The sequence below is a fragment of the Coturnix japonica genome, chromosome 4 (assembly GCF_001577835.2).
Source record: "Coturnix japonica isolate 7356 chromosome 4, Coturnix japonica 2.1, whole genome shotgun sequence".
Taxonomy (NCBI): domain Eukaryota; kingdom Metazoa; phylum Chordata; class Aves; order Galliformes; family Phasianidae; genus Coturnix; species Coturnix japonica.
Genome location: NC_029519.1, coordinates 28,213,441 through 28,236,404, shown reverse-complemented (window position 1 = coordinate 28,236,404; position 22,964 = coordinate 28,213,441). Strand labels below are relative to the sequence as shown.

Genomic DNA, 22,964 nt, shown 5'->3' with positions numbered 1-22,964 from the left:
CATTTGAATGGTTTTGTCAGTTTGTTTTTCATTGCTTTACATTCATTCAATAAGTACTTACCATCTTCAAAAATTGCTCCTGTCTGAAATGATAATTCAGAACTATGTTCTGCTTCGCATGGATAAACCGCTCTTGCTTTTCGGTGGGCAACGCTGGAAAATGAAATTATGAGATGCAGTTACTTTTGACTACTAAAGAAAACACTGTTTTCTCAACCATTCTCTCTCCATTCTCAGTGGGAGATGGCTAAAACTTTCATTGCAGTCTCATCTGCATCATCAAAGGCTTCTAATTCATACGCACACATGCCAAAGCTGAAGCTTCACAGCTTACTGTTGGCATTTCTGAATATCTTACTCCTGGTTTTGTGCACACTTATTTCTATGACAGTTAAACACAGCTTTCAACTGCTGCTAAAATACTGCCAAGTGCTAATCAGCAGTGAAATCAATAGTAAGCAAAGTGTACCTTCTTTATAGACTAGTCATTATATCTTCCAAAACGTTCCCTCATGAACCTCACAATACAGCTTTTCACTAACGCTGCAGAGAATACTTTTCTGAATCCATTTTATTTTTTGGAACAATACAACATTGGTAGACCAACAAACATGCTATTTTGTCCTATATTCAGTAAGGTTTATAAAACTTCAAGCAGTCTTCAGAGGTGCTCTCAGGATGTTCAATAATAATCCTGGCTCAGTCTAGGTGCTTTCTGTGGGGAAGGTGTTTAAAGAAAAAAATCAGACTAAGTGTCTGATATTTTGTTCTGTAAAAATTGTAAAGGTTGTATTTTTTTTTTATATGAGATTACCACTTATTTACAGCAGAAGACACTAATTGGTCATTAAAAAAAGATACAGACTAAAGGGAGCAATTAAATTACCAGCAAAAGTCAAAGAGTACATCATACCTCTCCACTGCTCTGTCACTTCCAGTGGAAGGGTGAGGGAAGGAGAAAGCAGATGGTGCGGTGTTGGTAGCAAGTGGGTTGGTGCACGGGGTGTTCATCCATGAAACCATCGACGAGCGGCTTTGACCAGAACTAAGGGAAATATTTTCAAGGCAGAATTAACAAGATGCATACCAAAAATGTTTGAATCTTCAAAGCCAGACTAACTAGTTAGATCCTCAAAACTGAAAACCAGTAACAGTGCCAAACTAATTTTCCGGATATCCTGTTTCAGCCATTTCCTCCTTGAAAGCATTTCTCCTGCATGCCCTACATACTAAGCCAAGATGAATTACCTAAGATGTATGACATAGCCAATAACAAGAAAAAATTCCACATTCCTTATCTAATAAAGACAGATACAATGAAACTGCATATAGCAGGTTATTATTTGAGCTGCCACTTTGCCTTTATAAGTTTTGACGAATCTATTTAAAAATCTTCTCAGCACTGCACTAAGGCATGATGTATGACGGGAAGATTTCAAAAGGCTACAGCTATTACAACACTGGGATCACGATGCTGCCTCAGGACTGAGATCTCATTCGCACAACTGCGCAGATACTGCTTCAGTAGCTGGCCTGGTAAGCACATTGCTCAAATACATATTAAGTTAATGGCTGAATGCATAGTTACTACAAGAGAAGAACATCAGATGAAGTCAAAACACTTCTGTATCATTGAAAAACTTATATGAAGCCATTCCCAACATAAAAGATGTTCTTCGCTCTACAGTTTGAGGAACTAAAATGTTCCAACACTGGAACATCGGATGGTTTTCTTCATGGACAAAGCAACCAAACATTCCAAACCAACATTCTTACACTCTTCCCAGGTGGCAAGGCCCTTTTTCCTCTTTTCACAGACCATCATCTTTCCTTCTAGTTTACCCATGAGTTCTTGCTCATCCACACAGGCCTCCTGCCACCTTTCCCTGATTTCTTACTCTTAGGGATGCACTGATCTTGAGCTTGGAAGAAGTGGTGTTTAAGTGTCAACCTGCTCTCACTTACCAGTTAGACTTATTCTGATATTAACCACTCAGATAACATATATCCACAAAGAAACACCAAATTCTCTGAAACTAGTCAAGAAGGATATCTAGATTGTGTAAATTTCCACCTAAGCAAGGTGGATTGCTCAATAGCAAAATGCAGACACTTTACTTAGTTACAAATGCATAAATGAATGCAGGAAAACTAGCTTATTTAGTTGACTTCCATCTTCTTTTTCAAGGGGATATTTAATTTCTAGAAGAAATAAGCACTATTCTGTAGTGTTGTATAACAATGCTTACAAACAAGTACAACTTTTACAGACTAATTGCACCAGACAATGTATTGCATTTTCATTCCAGCCATTACATACTTATATAGGCATTTATTTTGACTATTAATTTTTTAATTTGCTGCATTATAAAATGGTGAGTGGCCCATTCTTTATTCAACAAGGCAATAATTTTTAATTTGGATCTCTGTCAGACTGCATTTGGATGAAAACTGGAATTCTAAGTGTACAAAACCAGCGTTTTGTAGTTAATTCCACTAATAAAAATGAAACTTAAATGTGCTGGCATCATAATGAGAAGAGTTCATCAAAACATGTTCTTCTGTTAAAACTATCAGATTTACCCAATAAAGGAAGAAATTGTATGTAGTAAACTGAATAAAAGCTGGACTGTGCTGATCAGAAACATGCTTTGGGAACAGGACATCTAGTCTACTTAGCCACTTCTGAATCTACCACCACGCAGTAATTTACATTTCCAGTAATTACGTACTTTTGAAGACCAGTGCCTGAAAATGTTGTGGTTTCCTTCCACTTGAACTTGTTCACTTCGTACAATTCTTACGTGTTGTTTTAAAAGTTCCCCTAATTTTTGGCTGCGACTCCATTTGAAGATGAAAACCAAAAAGTGAACACTGGCATTTGCATTATTTGTATTAAATACTGAGGATAAAAAAATTGCTTAATGGAACTGAGAAGTTTCTGAAGTTTGCTAGAACACAGACTATCTGTCCATTGTTCTGCACATAAAGTATATGTGCAAAATTAATTTTAACTCAACAGCATAGGTGTACCTGTGACAAAAAATGGTTTTCAAAAACATGAAAAAAAATGATTTTACTTGAATAACTGAACGACTAGAGTTAAAGCAATTCTGGCATTCAAAGAAAAATCATCTCCATTTGGCTTTTAATTAATGACCTCAATGAACTCCAAAATTAAGACTGGGTACGGCTCATTTCTTAAGCCTGTAAATTACAGAAAATAGAAAAGTAACATTCCAAGTATACAGCCAGAAGAATGTGAAAGCGTTGCTTGTTCAAACTAATCCCAAGTGAAAAATACATTTCTGCCAAGTAGTCTTCTCTACTGCATATCTCAAGATTTGGCATTGTTTGCCTCTCAACAAGTAAGTGCTAAATCTTCCACTCATAAGATATTTCTTTGAAATGTGCATCTTATTTATCTGTGCAACTTGCACCATCAGCTCTAGGACAACACACACTACCTGTATTTAAGACATGAGAATAATGATTTCAGAATGATACTGAGAACAAACCCACTGACTCAGGAGGAGTCATTTGTAAGCATACCTGGAAATACTGCAGCTAGTTTCTCTTTGAGACTTGATGGAAGAAATTTAATAAATAAACAGACCAACAACATCAGCAACAGTGTAGGTGTGCAAAGAAAGGAAGAGAGGATGAAGTCATGCATTCAATCCCTCTTGTGGCACATTTATTTCTCAGGTAACACAGATTCAACAAGAACAGTAACCTATCAACTAATAAGACTACACTGTCCTTTATCGGGTAGCACTAGGGAAAAGTATGTAAAGATGAACAGATTGTCTACAAATTCTAAGCAGCTCCAACAGAGGAAAAACCCTCTAGAAGTGCATGTATGTGGAGCCCTGGTCTGTTCCCTGCTCCCTTTTTGATGAATTCACTTAATACATTTCAGCTGTAGCTAAAGCACTAAAGTCTAAATAAGTAAATAAATAAATACAATGAGAAAAGGGAAAAAAACCAAACAAACAAACAAAAAAAAACTTTAATGGTTCCAAATATTAAGCACATTCTAGATTCTTGAATTTCAGCTCTTTTTTTAATTTACTGTACTTGGCTATCTCAGGAACCACTTCATTTTATTATTTAAGCAGAAGGTTTTGCTCAATTGCAAGCAACACACAGAACAACTTTTTTCCCTCAAAAGATTCTTGAGATATCAAAGCTACCTTGCTATGAAGCTTTGCAAGCCTTGTTTATCAAGATAATGTTAAATTAGAAAGTACCGTGTATCTTATCATACAGCATCTCAACTTCAAGAAGGTACGCTGAAGAAATCCACTCTTGTGAGGGCTAAAATGAAAGCAATGCATTTCTTGTGGGGAAAGGAAAAAAAACCCTGGTATTACCATCTCACTCAGAGAAAAAAGCTGGGAGAAGGAAGGAGCGAGCAAATGGTCTTACTGAAAACAAGCTAGAGATTTTGTGCTGATATTCAGAAACAAACTCTTGAAAACAAGATTTTATTGGATGTTTATCTGGCTGGTTCCTAAGGTAACACTGCTAAAGAGCAGCCTCTTATCTTGAGAGCAAGGAAGATACTCTGAAAAGAATCCACACTGCAACTCTTAAGAAAAAAGGGGCTGTTTCATAGAAGGGCTTGGCAGCCCCATGGCTGTGGTATCACAGAGTCTGGCTGACATAAACTCAATGGAAGAGATCTTAAAAGGTTTCATTATAAAATGACATAGTATATCAAAAGGTATCAGCTGTTTCTGATTCAATATGAAGTTCAATACTCTACATCATCAGACAACAATCTTCCTGCATGTTAAAACTCTATTGGTGAGAGCCAGGAGCAGAAAAATATACTGAAAAAATTCTAGAAGTTGTCATAATGGCAACAAAGCTGAAGACAAAACAAAAGGACAGAATTTCCTGATCCGTGTCCACTCTGAAAAGAAACTCCACCCCCAAATATAAAGTCTGTAATTCACACTCAACATTCCAGATTCCTCGTTCATACAGAGCACATCAGCCAACACTGAAATAGATGCTTTGTTAAAGTTGGATTGTGATGTCTCAGTGAAGCAGCCAACGTATTAGTGAAATGGTATTTCACGCCAGTCTGGTAAATCTGAAGTTTATGTCTCTATAGCAGCTGTCCTAGGCTGCAGCATTTTTAAATGACAATTCAGACCCAGCAAAACTTAAGTATGTATATATGTATGCTTATAACTGACTGCTATTCCTTTTAGGAAATAAATGAGGGGGCTGTGTTTCCTGGAATCGTGCAAAGAAAAGAAAAATAGAAGGGGGAAAAACAAAAGACATTTTAGCTCATAATGGTTGCATCCATGTCCCTCCCTGCTCTGAGCACATGTACTGCTCACCTGGCACTCACCCAGCAGTGCTGCTGTCCAACCGAACTGTCACTGGGAGACAGGGAGATGGCAAAACCTATTTTGTAAGACCTACATGATGAAGTTACACTTTGACTGTTTCAATGGAGCTGCAAAATGAGGGCTACTGCTCTGCTTGCATAACAAAGGAACACAAAAAGAAGTGCCTGCTTCACTTAAATCTGCCCTCAAACTGCTGAGTCACCGAAGAGGTGGCAGCTGAACCAAGACCAAGCTGCAAAATAAGCACAAAAAGTGAGAAGCACTGCTGCATACCTGGATTGCACCTTCTACAGCTTCCATTACTAAAAAGAAATAATTACATCAGATACAGATAGTTTTCAAGACACCAAAACTAAAGTCACACATCAACCATCTAAACTGTAAACGTGCACACCACTGCCAGAAAATAAACTGTTTCAGTTGGAAGGAGACCAGAGATGAGGTCTACAGGTGCAGATATAACAAGGCTGATGGGAATTCATTCAGCAGTTTAACAAAATGAGTAACCATCTCCAAGGCTCCTGTTATGTTCAGAACATAACACTATGTTCAGACACCACTTTTTCTGCCCTCCTTTTCTGCCCAATGGTTCTTTCAACATGGGTTTGCTCACTGGGAATTTGAGCAAGCCTGAAATTTCACAAGGCATGTACAGATCAGCTTCTTTCTTGGTCACAAAGGCCCTGGAAGCACTGAGGATGCTGCACAGCACGGCTCTCATCACCATTCTGAAAGCCTCCATGGACATTCAAGACATGTAAACGATGCCCACTGCACACCACTGGGCTTCGTAACAATATTAGTTTCTGAATTAAAGCATGTCAATATTCTCAAGACCAATATTAGTCACAAACTTCCTTCCTTAGGAAGTAGCTGCTTTATGAGCTTTTCACACAGGCTCTCCAGTTGGAGAGAAGGAACCTTGTGTCAAAGCAGCACCTCAGAAAATGAATCAGCTGTGATAGGAGCACACAAGCTTGTACAGGTCCGAACTGTCAGAAGAGCCAGAAGAATCACAGGAGATGCAGAAAGTGGAAGGAATAGACGAAAGCAAGGCATGCCCAAGCCTTACACAAATTCGGCAGACCAAAAAAGCAATTCTGCATGTTAGCTCACTTTATTTCCTGGATTTCCATCAGTTTTTTCCTGTATTCAGCGCTCCTCCTTAACATTCTATGTCTTCCCCTCACCTATTGTCAGCATATCGCTGGTGCCTCTTGTGACATCTATATACGAATATCTTTCCCTACCAAAACTGTCAACTGACTTCCTAATCACCACCTGGTGCAGAAGTCTGCAGGGAGCTGCAATCTGCAGCAGCCACCCAAAAAAGAAAACAGAAAAAAACATTACCAGGAAGGAAGGAAAAGGAAGAAAACAAACTTGCCAAGAGAGATGAGCTATAACTCATCCTCTGATCAGCCTGGAATTGAGGCAACTCTGAAAGAAGGAGTGAAAGGTGGATTTTCAGGTCTAAACTCTCCAGATAATTTGCATTTGTAGAGTTGACAACAATTTGGGGAAAATTGATGGCTATGGATAAAAGGTGTTTGGTGGTTTGCTTTGTTAAGAGTTTTTTTTGTTGTTGTTGTGGTTGTTTATATCCAGGTCAAAATAATACTAAGCAAAACTCACAAAATGTATCTATTCTGCATTGTGGAAATAAAAGACATCACCTATTGCAAGACATCACCTATCTGTTAAACTTAAGGCACAACATAGCACCTATCACTGCATTTACACATTCTACTTCACTTTTGAGTATATTGGCGCATTCTTGAAAAGGGGAATATTGTCAGTTTTGCAGTGTCTAAAATAACAAAAGGAACAGATGAAAGAAAGCTATTAAAGAATGCCTCCATGGATAGCCACATTTCATTTAGAAGATGCTGCTTACCTTCAGAACACCTGCCTAAAGTAGCCATCTGAATCAGAAGGAATGTGCAAGGAACTGGATGCATCTGACATGGAAACTCCATTGTTGCTGTTTTGCCCCAGAGCCAACTGTGGTTTTGAGGAAAAACGTGAACATTTTGAGAATGTACTGCTGGTGAAACTATACCAACACCAGTCTCAAAATTATCTGTAAAAAATGCCTGAAATGTGCTCTGCTCGTGAAAGTAGTTACCATCTTGAGATCTGTCTGAGCAACATGAACTCTGACAGTGGTGGCACAGGTGTTTGACCTGAGAAGACAAAAAGCTCTACAATGTTAATTCTTTAGTTTAAGTGCCTGTGTATGTGGCCACTTAAAGAATACAAAGAGGAAAAAGGAAGGAATGCAACTGCATTGGTTAGCACCAGACTGAGACAGTCCTTGCTGCTATGCCTTAAAGAAAATAAAAAAATTCATACAAATGGAGACCATAGCAAGGGTCAAACACTCACCAACTCACTATTATAACTACTAATCTTTTCACTATTCTTATGGCCAAGTTATTAAACATTGCCTAGATGAAAGAGATTTTCAAACAATACATATTTATGACATGCTTCAAAATGGCACATATGTGAAACATCACCTTCCAGATACAGCACATGTGGCATTGACATAACAGTCTAGGGCTTTGTGAGACATGTCAGATCTGTGATAAAGCCCTTATTCTCTCCATTTCTTTTACCACTCTTGCCATGCAGTCCCTTCCTAATGAAAGCCAGAAGTTGAAGGATGTATCCACTTTCATTTGCTGCTTTCGCCGTGCCAGAAGCTGTAGCTGCTTTCATTTTTAAAGACAGGACAAGAAAACTGCACACATTAAAAATAATAATAATAAAAAAATCATTCAGTGGAAGAAAAAAAAAAATCTGTTTCCTTGAAAAGAAATACCACAAATCACGTGTTACTATTTAGAGTGAGTTACTGATATAAACTAACCTTTGAATATCCGACATATCTTGACCCACAATTCAACATCCTTCCCCCAGGAAACAGAGCACACAGCTTTTCTGCTGCAAGGAAGTCACCATCACCTTGTTGACTACATAACTCCATAGTGACTGATCTCTTACAAGTAACACCCATGTGTTATAAACATCACTAGAAACTTCAGAAAACAGATCCTCTCATGTTTCCATCTTCCTTGGGTTCAGCAATAGCATTTACTGTAACTCAGTGAAGATCTGTAATACCATTTTACAGAGGACACCGAGACTTTGAGAACTGCTTTTGTTCCAGTTTGGCACAAAACACTAGACATTTTGAAATCCTGCTAAAACAGAAAGAGGAAGACTGTTCTCCACCTAGTTCTGGAATAGTAAAATTCATGAGAATAACCTAAGTACAGCCATAGCATTCAACAGACAATGACTGCCTCCTTTTGTGGACCTTTGAGAGCTACTACAGCTATACCATGCCAAGTCAATCACTACCTTTACCTGTCCACAGGACCCTATGATGCAAACTGACTGCCAAAGTCCACAAAGTATGTTTGCCATTCTGACATCTATTTATGCCATTAATACAGTGGAGTTGTTTTGGTTTTATTTTGTTTTTTGTTCAGGCAAGGCCCTCTGTGTCATCGGAACTAAAGGGGAAAAATAAGCCCAACTCAGTGTGAGAAAGCAGAATGTAAGAATGTACTGTGCACTGTCTACTCTGTCACTGTCCAGGCTTGTCACTGAAGTAGGTTGTAAGCAAATTTCTCTTTACAGGTTAGTGGAAGAAACTCTTTCTGACAAAATCATCTAGATGCATGAAACAAGTTACTTTCCTTCCAAACAGAACTGTTTCCAAAAAAAACATAAAAAACCTCAAGCTGTGAAACAACGTTTCCAAAACAGAAGTACAGTATAATTTTCCATGAAAATAAATGGGCAAAAACCTCTAAGTTTCATCAACACTTGAAGATCCTGAATCCCTGTATTGAACCAGCGCTTCCTTCTTTTATTCTGTGATGTTATCAGTGCTCTTGTAAGCATATGTTCCCTGTTCAGCCATGCAACATTTCATAGACATACCAGTTACATGTCACCCACAGCATTTTCCACACATGCATCTCATTTCATCAAATACAGCTTACTGTCAATCCTACAAGTTACTACTGGACTATACAAGAGGAGAAGGAATTGTGCATTTCAGTACTCTGAATAAACAATGCATATGCAAAGTATCTATAACTATCTGAATATCTTTCAATTTGTATGAGAAAAGATTGTTACAACAAATAAGTACCCTAGTAAGGACTTAATTATTTCTTTCTACATATGAAAATATGTATGGCTGCTCACATATTTTCACGTGTTACCAACATCTACACATATATCTCATACTCTTGCATCATCTGCAGAACAGGCTACGCCATTACGGAAAATATCTGTAACAAATCATTTCTCCAGACTTGCTTCTTCCATCTCCTTGGCACTAAGGCTAGAAAACTGTATCGATAAGTTTGTATAAATAGCCAAACAGAGTTCAAATTCTACTTCTAATTTTAAAAAAAGGCATGTCTAGCTCTGTGTATCACAATTGAGCATGTATTACAGAAATAGCGCTAAAATCATAATATTCATTTTTGCTGTACCAAAATCACTCTCAAAACTGAATATGTAGAGTCCACTGAAAGTGATATACTACACATTAGCTATAAAGCAGGCAGTTAACTTGTTAGCAACATGGGATTAACAACAGTAATATCCACAGACAACAACACACATTAAAGTGCATTTTAGTGCATTTATCCAAAACCAAAATTTGGTCTTAAATCTTAATGGCCATGCACTTAAGTGTAGCTTAACACTGTCTTGACATAAAAGTAGGTAATACATCATACAAAGAATAGCTTACATATTTATTGCCTAAATAAAAATCACTTAAAATTTTATAATGGGTTATAGTGAAACACACTAGATTTTAGAAGGAAAATAACTGCCACATTCAGGCAGACTTTAAGTTGCACCACAATGTGTAAGCATATACCGTTTTGTAACAGAAGAAAATCAAAACTATATGCAATTTAAAAAGCAATTCACTTTCCACCAAACTGAAGAGAAACATGTTTCATTTGCATAATTGTACTAGTGGAAAACCATTATCCAATATTCAGTATACTTACAGATTTGTTGTCCAGTCTGCAAGATCTCCGCTATCCATAATAAGGTGATTTCTATCCAGTAGCCCAGGAGGGCTACCAGACAATACAGGAGTAGGAGACTGGGAAGAAAGAGAATCCATGCTACCAGTTGGAGTGTCTTCTTTTGGAGAGCTGTGACTGTCGGCTAGGAAAAAAAACAAAACAAAACAAAAAACATAGCATGAATCAGAATGATACTAAAAAGAGCCAAAGAAACTGCTTTGGTCACTGCATCCTGAAATACATACAAGAAAAAATGTTAGCATCCTATTTTCACAGAATGTTTTGGAGGACACACAATTCACCAGCATCTCCCACAAGTTACTACAGCACATTTTCCCCCATCATTATCACAACACTATCTTCTCAAAACAATGTATTCCCAGTTTCCTTTATAACATGTATTTTCTGTGGATGAAATTATAGATTTATTTTTTTTTTTTATTTCTACAGAACCACTCAAGAGGCAACATTCAGAAATGACTGCTTAGGAAAAAGATAAAAGAACAACACTCCTATCTCACAAACAGTAAGGAAAAGCTGCTGTACTCACCGAAGACCATGGTGATACATCTAGCCACGCTTTTCACTGAAAAGCTAACGTTCACCAACACCCTTCCTTTTTACTCTTTTATTTAAACATTCATTGAACATTTTATAAGTTCTAAAGGAGTCTCATGAAATTAGGACAGTTGCATACATTACATTGTCCAGCACAGCTGAGCCCAGAGTTTCAAATGGGACCTGCAGCTGTTTTTAGAATATGAGTATTTAACAGTAATAAGGTTCATTTCCAGCCATCCTTTACATGACTCCCTGCATCCTTTCCTCCTCTCCTCTGCTTTCTGCTCTCACTTAAACATGTGACATAGCCCTGACAAATAATAAATATCACACACGTCCTTCCAGAATTAACTCTATACTAGTGATATCACAACCATGGAAGAAGTTCTGCTTCTACAGGACCAGAACAACTGGAAAAAAAAATGAACAATCAAAGCCAAACATGCCACAACAGTTACTGGATCAAAAGCTGTTAAAGTATTGTGCCAGCCTGAAAATCTGTATGCAAGTAGCACTATATAAGACTTAGTCCTGTGTAAGCAATGAGAATTAAATGTGAACAATGCAAGGCTACTTTTCCTGGATAAAATCACCCTCACAGTTTCATTACTGCCTCCGCGAGTCTGATCCTTTCTGCCTCGAACACAGAAAGCTAGAAAATGCTCAGCTGCTTCCCCAGCCACCTCATCTGCACCCCCTCTCTTAACTCTCTGAGAACAACATCCCTAGAGAGTCAAATGAGATGCGACTAAAAACACTCAAATGATAAAAGTGATTATCTAAAATTTATCCTTAATGTAGCTGCTAATTTAAGGCTCTAAATTATCCTGCTGTAACAAAGTACAATAAGAGGAGAAGTTAACCTCAGCAAATGAGTCACTCCTGCTCTGCTGCCCCATCCCTCTGTGAGCGGGCCCAAGTGCAGCATGATGTGACATGAGAGCTGCAGGACTCAAAGATAAAAACTAATCCATTACATCTCTTTTGCAGATGTGAGTGACACAGTGATAAACAGCTGAGAGACACTAATACTGCAGTTTTACTTTATTAAGAAGCTAAATTCCTTTAAAATAAATAGATTTAAGGCCTCATCAAAATTTATTTTCAAAAAATTAGTATTAATGCAAGTCAAACTACAGAACTACACACATCATATTATATGTTTACCTAAACTATCCACTTAACTTCACTCAAACACCAATACTAACCTATTCTTCATGACTGTATGACCAAGCCATCATCCCCTACAGAAAAGGGGGGGTTATATATGCACAAGCATTAAGTCTTCATAGCATCACTGCTTTGATTTCAATAGTATAAAATGAGCATGGAGCACACTGTCCCACTCTGCTCTGTGCTGTCGCTGCTTCACCTCCAGCACTGTGTGAACTTTTGAGCACCACAATATAAAGAGGACATAAAACTATCAGTGTCCAGAGGTCTACAAAGATGGTGCAGGATCTAGACAGCAAGATGTATGAGGAGCAACTGAGGTCCCTTCGTGTGCTCAGCCCAGAGCAGAGAAGCTGAGGGGAGACTTCATGGCAACTGCAGCTCCTCAAAGGAATCAGAGGGGCAGCGCTGAGCTCTGCTCTCTGGTGACTGTGACAAGGCCCAAGGGAACAGACTCACCAATTAATGTGTGTACTTTCAATTTGTTAGGCTTTAATTTCTAGGCATGCCCTATGCTACACATGACACAGTTATTAGTTTCACTCACATCACATTTTTGTTCTTTATGAAGGTATGTACACAACCTTTTCAAGTTTAACTAAATTTCTTACTAAATGGGATTTTGCAGTTTGAGGATCAAGCACCTGCTTTACGAACCTATCCCAACACTCCAGAGTTCTTTCTGAAGAGTGTACACCAGATCAGAATTTCATATATTTTCTTGTTATTCCACAAGTGCCACAATGAACACTAAATTCCATCACTCATCAATCTGTGATAACGTGAGGTCTGCATTTTTTTTGCCACAGGATTATATTAGTAGCTTATAACAAACTGTTTGGCCATTATGACTAAGAGACTCAGGACAGTAACTACCATTCTAAATACTGCTACTAACCTAGCATTCTTTCTGTTTCTTCAAACTTCTTTGGCATGTTACAAGGAGCCAGATGACCTCTAGGGTCTCTTCCAACCTAAGCCATTCCATGTTTTAAAAGCTCATGTTGCCAGACTATACAACCCAACTACTAGGTAACTTTTTTTTGTTTGTTTGTTTTTTGTTAGGGTTTTTTGTAGGACAAGTTAGATGGTTTAACATGATTCAAAATATTTACTTTGCAACAGGCTTATTTGTGAAGATTTCTGCTTGACCCTGCTTATTATATATTCCACACTGATTTTCTTAGTTTTCTTTAACAACTCCTCAAAACTTGTACATTGGTATTTCCTCTTTTCTTCTACTCTTTTACTGCATGCTGCTTTGTGGAGACATTAAAGATCCTAATTAGCTGGAGATTTAAAAATATCTTTAAAGTCTTGCCATAGCTGTTTCATCTAGAGAATGTTATAATACATTGCTGGAATTGAATCAGGTCTACGGTTTTACTTTATTTCAGAATTCATGGGCTCCCTAATATTGACAGTCTAATATTTTTTACTGTTTCTCTCCTCTGAGTCTTCTTTACCTCCAACTTTGCTCTACAAGGAGCAGCGCTGTCAGATTTCCAATTTCTATTAAAAGATTGACTGCTACATCAGACTGACAGGTCCTTTCGAAAAGGAGAACTTGAAATTTCTCATTTTTCTTTTCTAACACTTGAATTCTATTGAGTTCTTACATCATAAAACAGTGAAGACAGGATTTCTTTTCAATGTTTATTTACATTGTTATTTGAACACACATTTTGTTATGTTTAGTGCCATTTCTCACTAGAAATTTCACTATGATTTTCTCTCCTGTTAGACTTTTATCTTCAGGTACCAAAAAGTGACAGGCCAGACGAAGAACATTAGGATTCTCAGTATAATATCAATAGCCTGTGTGATATCTCGAATTTTGGTCAATATTCCAGCCATCAACTCTTCATTTTCTGTACACTTGTGGGAAGCCTCTGACTTCCTTCAGCCTTGAGCTTGGCTATATCTATAGTTGTCACCAAACTGTACCTACAAGCTCCCCATCCTATGCAATCAGGTACAGGAAACAACTATATTCTCAGCAGAGTTAAAACTTGTTTCACAATCACTTTTTGCATACCATGTAAATTCTTTTGACTGCTCAGATCCTTTTATACTGTCATCTAAATTATCTTATTGTTTTACTGTTCCAATCACAACGCTCATCCAACTTTACAGCTTTCACTGCACCTCTGCAGCATATACCTGTGCTTTGTCTTTACGACTGTTCTTAATTAAGGCTGGTGCTATCTAGAAAATACAATAGTTTTATATTGATCCTTACCACTAACTGGTTGTGTTTAACTGGTACTACCTACCACTGAGTTTTTAACCCAAAAAGCCTTTCTAACTTACTGTGTGTCCCCCTTTCTCATGATGAAAAATCTGCTTAAGAAAATTCTTACATGGACTAAGCCTTACCTTCTTTCCAACAGATACATAACAATTAATTCCTTTTCCTTTTTGACTGGATAAGGCTCAGATAAATACAGGCTCTCAGACCCTCCATATAAAAAATGTGAACTCATCTTCCACCTAACCGAATATGACATACCTCCCAGTTGCCTTCTTTTGACTTTTTCCATCTGGCTAGTCTAAGAATATATTTTTTGTTGGCATCTAAAGTTAAGGGAAACTGAAATACTTTGGCAGTGTCAAAAATCAGATCCTTACTTTGTTCCAAGAATTCTAAATAAGAAAAAGCATGTAATAAAAACTTGAAGAAAAAAAATTAACGCTACCAGTTACTTGTTTGAGTGGCAGTTTTCTTCAATCTTAGCTTAAGTAAACTGAAGAATTACATACCTTACTATTAAAAGAAAGACTGATCTTTAACATCAGCATTACAACCAGCGTCTATAGCTTAAGGGTAGCCAGAGAAAGAAAGCAGTTTATGAAACTAAACGTTTCTGAAATAGAAGGGGAATTTACCATGGCTTCTATTAAGATACATAGAGAGTGAGCAGAACAGAACTGTTCACCTCTAAGAACTACGTATGCTGTAAATGTTTATCAGATACACAAATTGTGGCGTGACATACTCCACTTTGATAAAGTCACATAGATCTAATCATAGGCAAGAGGAAATGGGAAGAATTGACAAAAGTAAATTAAAGATGCTGCAAAATCCCTATTACTGCCTTCAGCTCTGATATTTTATGCATCATGAGACAGGGAAGCAGCTGCTGCATTGCTGTGCAGCCACCCATTCTTCCCATCAGCATCACAGCTGCATCTAGCTAAGAGATAACAAACAGACACACACCATAAACAGCTATCTTTCCACAGTAATACAGTAGCTTTGCTCTTATGTTAATTTGAGGATATATATTCTGATTTCAATTAATAGGAATCTGTTAATTTAGGGTTAGAAAAAAGCATCAGTATCATAAATACTCCCTATCATGTAAGATTTTAGTTCCATATGCTAGAGCTTCAACATAACAGAAAAGAGGTATGAAAAAATTCAGATTAGTTGACTCACAAATAGTGCAAACCTAAAGTGATTCCCTAACTTATAATAACAGTGTCCAGAGAAGGGCAACAAAACTGTTGAAGGGTCTGGAGCACAAGTCTTATGAGGAATGGCTGAGGGAGCTGGGATTGTTTAACCTGGAGAAGAGGAGGCTCAGGGGAGACCTCTTTGCACTCTACAACTTCCTGAAGGGAGGTTGTGATGAGGAGTGGCTTGGCCTCTTCTCCCGAGCAACAAACAGGACCTGAGGAAATGGCCACAAGTTGTACCAGAAGAGGTTGAGACTGGACATTAGAAGGAACTTTTTCTCTCAGAGAGTGGTCAAGCACTGGAATGGCTGCACAGGGGGGTGGTGGAGTCGCCATCCCTGGCAGTGTTCAAGAGGCGTCTGGATGAGGAGCTACGAGATCTGGTTTAGTGGTTTGCTGTAGCTATGGTAATGGGAGGATGGTTGGACTAGATGATCTTCTAGGTCCTTTCCAACCTTGTGATTCTATGATTCTAATCAGCATTACAGTATGACACAAGTAAATGTCTCCTTCAAAATATGCTCTGAGAATTCCTCTATTATATACATTACTGACAGGGGGAATTCAGTTAGGTTGCAATATCAACAGAAGTCAAAACAAATTACTTGGTACTAGGAACCAGAACATTCACATCAGAATCATAACAGAAATCAAAAGGGATTTTATTCTGAAGCGGCACATCTAAATCTAAAAGTATGCAATTAACCTACTTAATCAGCAAAACCCATACAAAAGTTGTCATTAGCTCATGCTAACCACATATTTGCACCCTACTGTGCACTTACAAGAGTACCCACACTCTAGAAAGTCAGAAGTAAACCTAGTGGAAAAAACTTTTTGTGATACTGATCAGAGGGCTTTGCAGTCAAAAGTGCTAACAGAGCTACATTTGCAAAAATACTTTCTCTAGATGCAGAGCTGCAATACTTTGCTTGCTACCCTCAACACAAATTATCTTGTGCTAATTATGCCAAGTCCATGACCATGCCAAGCCAAGACCATGACCAAGTCAACTCAGACATTATTTTATTTCTTCACATTTTGAATTAAGTCATCTATTTCTGAGTAAACAAAGAAGTTGTGCACTTTTGCCTAACGTACCACTAAAATGGATCAACAGGATTATCACTCACCTTCAGACTTTAGAAGCTGTGCTATTTAAACAACTGTTAAATGTTAAAAGTTAAAATCAAATACAAATGTGCTAGTAATTACCTATTATTTGTTTAAAATATCAAAGCAAACACTAAAAGTAATAAAGAAAACTATTTAAATGTTTCTGAATAATAAGAGTTTTGGATGTCAGACTTAAACTAACACACTCAGAAAAACAGACTTACATTATCATATTTCATCATTGAAAAGTGTTTGTTGTCTTCAATGTATATATAGCAAATACTACATATTGCTGTACTGCCCCAGTATGCATTTGCAATGTAAGAAAAAAGTCATGAGTTTCTATGTAAGTTTAGGAATCAGTAGACTTACACACTCTAAAACCAACTTAATTTTTACTGAGAAAACAGACAGGACACAATCTGCATATCCAGCAGTTTCACGCTTTCAAAATACATGCAGTAAGAATGAGATCTCTATGCCAACTATTTTTTCCTCTCAGACAAAATAATTAAGACAATCATTAAAGTTGAATACGTGTTTTTTGTTTTTTTTTCCCTAAAGACCAATTTAGATACCTTTTTCAAATGTGTGCATGTACAAGCACGTGCATCTTATGTACAAAGTGGATTTCCCACAGAAGGATTGTTTTTCCCATCTCCATCATGATTCAGAAATGTTAGAAAAAGGAGGAAGCGGCACTAGACAGAATTTGCCTCCAGACAGACTGATGCAACTCAAGAATTACAGCCAGAAAGTGGGTGTTTGAGTTGGGTCTAGGGAAGAAAGAAAAGTGTACTCATCTGCAAGTTACTTATGGATCAGGGGAATTTTAGGGCCATTTCCATGCCCTATTTCTTTCTGATATTATTACTTATGTTTTTAAATACAAGGTTCAACTATAAACAGGTACATTTCTAGACTGACACTGTACTTGTGATAGCAAGCAATTATTTCAATAAAGATCAATTTCATTTCAGCTCATCTCCCAAAATTCTTAAGAAGCATTGCTTATGGTTACTTCTTTACTCCAAGAAAACCCTGAAGAATTGTAGATGAGCCATTTGTTGAGCAAGCTAAAACTAAAGTAAATATTTGAAGTTATTCCTCAAGCTGTGGTAAAAACACTGAAGACAGGGTCAGGTACAAAAGGCTAAGAGTGTATCAAATAATTAAATTTCAAAACACCACAGAAATCAGATACAAGTATGCAGAGGGGCACCTCCTTTGATTTGGGTATATTGTGATTCTATGAGTAATATTAAACTCGCAGATTACTCAGTTTTTACCAGAGCTTACTTGGCAGGGAACCACACAGGACCTCTAGCCCTACGAAGCTGGCCAAATACCACACATTAATTTAATGGTTGTAAAACTCAGTGATGAGCTGAAACTAGTTACTGAAAACTCAGATAAAATATAAGGTAAGTGGACTGTTCTAAAGCTTTCATAGTTTTATGGTAACATCAAATGTCTTGGCTTTCCTCAAGTCTAGGCAACACATACCTATGGCCCAGACCTATATCAAAACTTATCAACAGAACATCTCTAGTCTAATCAATGACAACGAGGACTTTGAAGAAATGAAAGCAGATCAAAAAAGAGCATCTAATATCTTAAATAATACTGAAAGTTCTCTCATTCAGTAGTACATCTTTAAAAGGCATCACAAAATCTTAAGTTCATGAAAACATTCTTTCATCATTCCTTTTCTCTGTCTTCTCTGATGTCTTTGCAATTCAGCTACTGACTAGCTGGAAGATGTTGCTATGAAGATACATCTACTACCAAAAGGCAAACTTTTCAAAAACAGAAGACAGACTTTGCTACTTCATTGTATTTAGATCAACTTTTTCTTTCATGCCTGGATTCTTCTACCACTGCTCGAGCCTCTTACACTTCAGTATTAGATAAGCGCAAATGCGATGATTTTTTTGCACATTTGGAGAATCTGAACTGTAGAAGGGACAGTGTGGAGATGGACCGAGGAAGCTGTGCAGCACAGAGGCAACACCAAGCAGCGGTAAAAGCTGAGACAGAAGTGAGCATATTCATCATCAGTGAGTTTTCATCCATTACAGAACACTAGGTTTGGGAGATAATCAATCTTGTCAGGTATGAAGCTTGTAGATGCCATCTACCATGATCTCTGAGACTATTTTCCTTGGTTTCAGTCAAGTCTCTTAGGTGAGACAGCAATTCTTGCTGTCCCTATTACTAGTACTTTTCCATTATGTCCCCCATAAGAACTCCTTCAATCTCCCTGTTAGTTCAACAAATTGTAAGCTCAGCTAGGAAGGCAGCAGGTGACAGCAACATAATTCACTATGCCCAGTTAAATACAACTTTCAAGAGAAGAAAACAAAAAATAAAAGGGAAAGAGAAGACAAAATAGGGCTAATTCTTCCAAAAGCTAACAGAACAAGAATACAATTGTTTTTGGTTTTGTTTTGGTTTTTTTTTCACTGAATGGAAAAGACTGGCACAGACTGTAAACAAATTAGAAAGAGGAGGAATATTCTCTAAGTCATACATCAACCTTTCAGAAAGCTTCTCCACTCCAACATCTTCTCTCGTATCCTTGTCATCAGTGAAGAGAAGCAAGAGTAAAACCATGTGAGGGAACACTTGGTTCAGAAAGTACACACTCATCCATAGGAAACTGACTGAAGAGCTGAACAGCATCAAGTCTTTATTCTACCTTTCTTTCTTATGTGCTGAGTGAGAGCATTTATTTTCAATCAACAGAGGTTGGACAGGGCACAGCTGGCTTGCAGCAAAAACATATCAGTGACTTCCATGTCTGGCATTAATGGCTTTTAGCATGTCAAATTGGCCCTCTTACAGTATCATGTGCGCAGACTGTGCACAGAGGGCAGAGAATAAAAGAGATAAGTGATTATTACAGGAGGTCACATATTTTCAATAATGTCTGGTCTCAATTCTCTCTCCTGTGCTCTGCATTCTTCCGTTAAACTCAGTTTTTATTTCTAGATTGTTTGTATTTTCCTTCACTACAATTCTGATCCTTGTTGTGTGCATGTACATGCGTGTGAGAGCACACAGGGATGTGTTTATTTTCAACATTTCCACAGGCTCTATGTTTCATACACTAAAAATGGACATGCGCTCATGATGATGTAAGGGCAATTCTGACATCAACCACAAAGATTTGGCACATAATTTGAAAAGGAGTTAAGAGATGTTTACTATGTTATGACGACTAATTTTGATTTCAAATATCTATGCAGCAAGTAGGCTGTACCAAGTAGATTAATCATGCGTGCAATGACGGACAGATTGTATACTGCATGTAAAAAGAATGGGCCAAAATTATTCCATACTTCCAAGAAGACAGGTACCTTTAAACTGACCCAGAGCTTTCTGGGCAGAACCTGGTTATCTAGCAGGAAACTGGAGCCCTATGCATACCTGTTATTACCTAGGAAAAAGCTTCATCTTCACTGACAAATGCTATACAAAGTAAAAATCTTTTTCAACTCTCATCCTCTTCAGAGCCATCAAGTAGAAAAAGCTGTGATAGATCCTGTTGAATTGCAAGAACTGTTCTTGCAGCAAGGTGAAATATGAACTATCTTAAGTTCTACATGGCAAACAGCAATCATCCCGATCTTCCCCTTGCAAGTGATATTGGTGTACCTATTTTGGAACAGCATAACTGTGTGTTCTGCTCAGCTGTTAACAATAGCTTTGTAAGCAAGTGTTGCAAGTCCTTACGGCTTTTTTATATGCCTATGTAGCTGCTTTTCTTTCCATTTCCCCTACTATGTGCCAGGTTACAGAAACACTTCCAAGCAGCAGATTCAGAAATAGAAAGAGTTCAAGGCCAGGTTTCACACCTGCAACCTTGCAGCTCTGGGCTGTTCCAGCCCTGAAGACCAATCTCATTATTATAAATTCAAGACTTCCTCTAACATCGTGGTTTTATGCTCAGTAATTCCAAATAAAGCCTATTTTTTTTTTTTTTCACTTGTTTGTTCGGGGCAGGAAGGCACTGAGGAGGAGGGAGAAAAAAATAATGCATGGGAGCTGTATAACCATTACACATCACATTTTACTTTGATGAAGTAGCTCAATAAAATGCCACAGTACTTCATGCAAACTGATTTATCAGTCAATTTATGACACCGTATCACTCCAGTTTCCTCAAAAAGAGCTATTCCTCTTTAACACTTAACATAGCAGTCACACTTCAGCTTCCCTAGATCATTCAGGAAGTAATACTAATTAGCACCAAGTTTTTAAGGGTTAAACATCAACACTCATTTTTATTTATTTTAGAATTCTACACGAGAACCCATTTTCTAAAGTAAAATAAATAAATTTTTTAGCTTCCAACAGCAGCAGAAAGTTATTCCAAACACTCATTATGTCTCCAAGTTCCTGAGCAGAGAGTGGGAGACAAACACCTTAAAAACAAAACAAACAAGCCTCACCATATGACACACGTGCTATCTGACTATGAGAAATTCTGATATATAGAGAGTATTCAAAGAGAACAAGGGATCAGCAGGCACTGTGGCTTAAGACTTGGATACTCTGGTTTGCTTGGAAAACAAGGTGTACTGTAATTAGATGAACTGCCACACAAAACCAATCTCTTAATTGCAAGTGTGGATTATGGAGCCCACGCTAACTGTCTGGTCATCTAGATGGACTGAATTACACTTCCTACTTTACGCAGAACATCTCTGGCTGTATTGCTTTTCCGGTTCTGCAAAATAGTTTAATAATACGGTGCTACAAGATAAAATCATATAAAATCAAAATAAAACCATGAGGGGACAAAACTGTAACTTTGCATTGCCCTTTAGAAGAAATATAAACAGAGCTCTCTTCTGGTAAGTACCGATAGTCCAGATGGAAAATACAGACCCAATGTCATTTTTAGAAGAACAGTATGAACATCATCTTGTTTTAGCTAAGTCTTTCTCCCCATAGAGAAAAACAGAGAATGCAAAACTGTTCATATTTGCACACAGCTGGTGCTGTAACTCAAAAGTTCACTTTAAAATTCATTCAGACATTAAAACTAAAAAAAAAAAAAAAAAAAAAAAAAAAAATCACCAAAAGAAAAAAAAAAAAAAAAAAAAAAAAAAAAAAAGCTATTTCAAAGCAAAACCAAGAAAAAACACACCCAAATCAAAGCTAGAAACTCTGGAAATTATCTCAATGTCAATCTCAGACAAATCTGCATTTTGCTGAAAACAAGATCTCTGGGAGTAGGTGATGTATGAAAGTAGCTCAAAGTTCCCCATTAAGCGCAATTCTACTCAAGACACCAAGATGCTGTAAAACATCAGAATGAGAATTTAATAACTGGCTTACCACTGAAAAAAGAGGTCAAAAGAGAAGCGGACAGTATAATCTCTGACTTAAATTTGACTGCAGAAATGAAGATCCTTAAGGATCTATGCCCTATCAGAAGCCAGCACAGCTAATTATAAGAAGACGAAGATTTTTATCAAACTTAGTGTGTGTTCCTGCAATAATACATCTATCAGTGTTTATGTCACTTATAGAGCTTTCTGGGTGGTTGCTGCATACAGTTTTTGTGCAGTCAAGAAGCTTCCCGACTGAAAATGAGCTTTTAAAAAGAAAAGTTGGCCTGAGCCCTGCATTTCCAATTCAAGCAGTGGATTCTGAAGCCTGTTAACTCTCTGGAGCAGCCGATAGTTAAAGACTTGTTTCCGTTTTTCTAACAATTTCCTGGTTTGCATAACAATCCTAAGAGAAACACACTCAAGAAGTTTTCCAGCACAGAGATTTTGTCTCTAACATACTTCTAGTTTCAAGGCACAGAAAATGTTTCTATATAATTACAGTAATTTTAGAGGTATATTTCTTTACAAATATATTTACAGACAAGTATGTATTCACTACTTGGTTTAAAACAAGATTATGATAATTTTGTCATATCCAGGAAATACAAAACACTGGCTTATGCCTGGTGCTTAACTCATGCCATTGTGAATAAAGAGGGAAGGGGTTTAACGTTTAATTTCCTGTTAAAAACACACACAGGATAAAATCTTCCAAAGAGCAGTTATAAAACATGCATTTGTTAGCCAAGAAACTAGGTAAATATGGAACAAAGCCCAGGCTTACTTTTATTCCTTTCCCCCCTATCCTAAGATCCTAAGAAGAAAGAAACCAAAGGCCATGGCACATATTTGGAGACGCTGAG

At 37.5% G+C, this 22,964-nt stretch overlaps 1 protein-coding gene across 4 annotated transcripts in view; it reads right to left on the bottom strand.

The window, feature by feature from the left end:
- The window catches only part of ARHGAP10 (Rho GTPase activating protein 10), a 127,701-nt gene that overhangs the window by 13,918 nt on the left and 90,819 nt on the right, over nucleotides 1-22,964 (bottom strand). For all 4 annotated transcript variants that reach the window (XM_032444511.1, XM_015861096.2, XM_015861094.1 and 1 more), the window contains 3 exons: nucleotides 10,424-10,586; nucleotides 914-1,045; nucleotides 62-153 (listed from right to left, as the gene is read on the bottom strand). In XM_032444511.1, coding sequence (XP_032300402.1) covers nucleotides 62-153; nucleotides 914-1,045; nucleotides 10,424-10,586 — 387 coding nt within the window. The remainder of the gene's footprint in view (nucleotides 1-61; nucleotides 154-913; nucleotides 1,046-10,423; nucleotides 10,587-22,964) is intronic.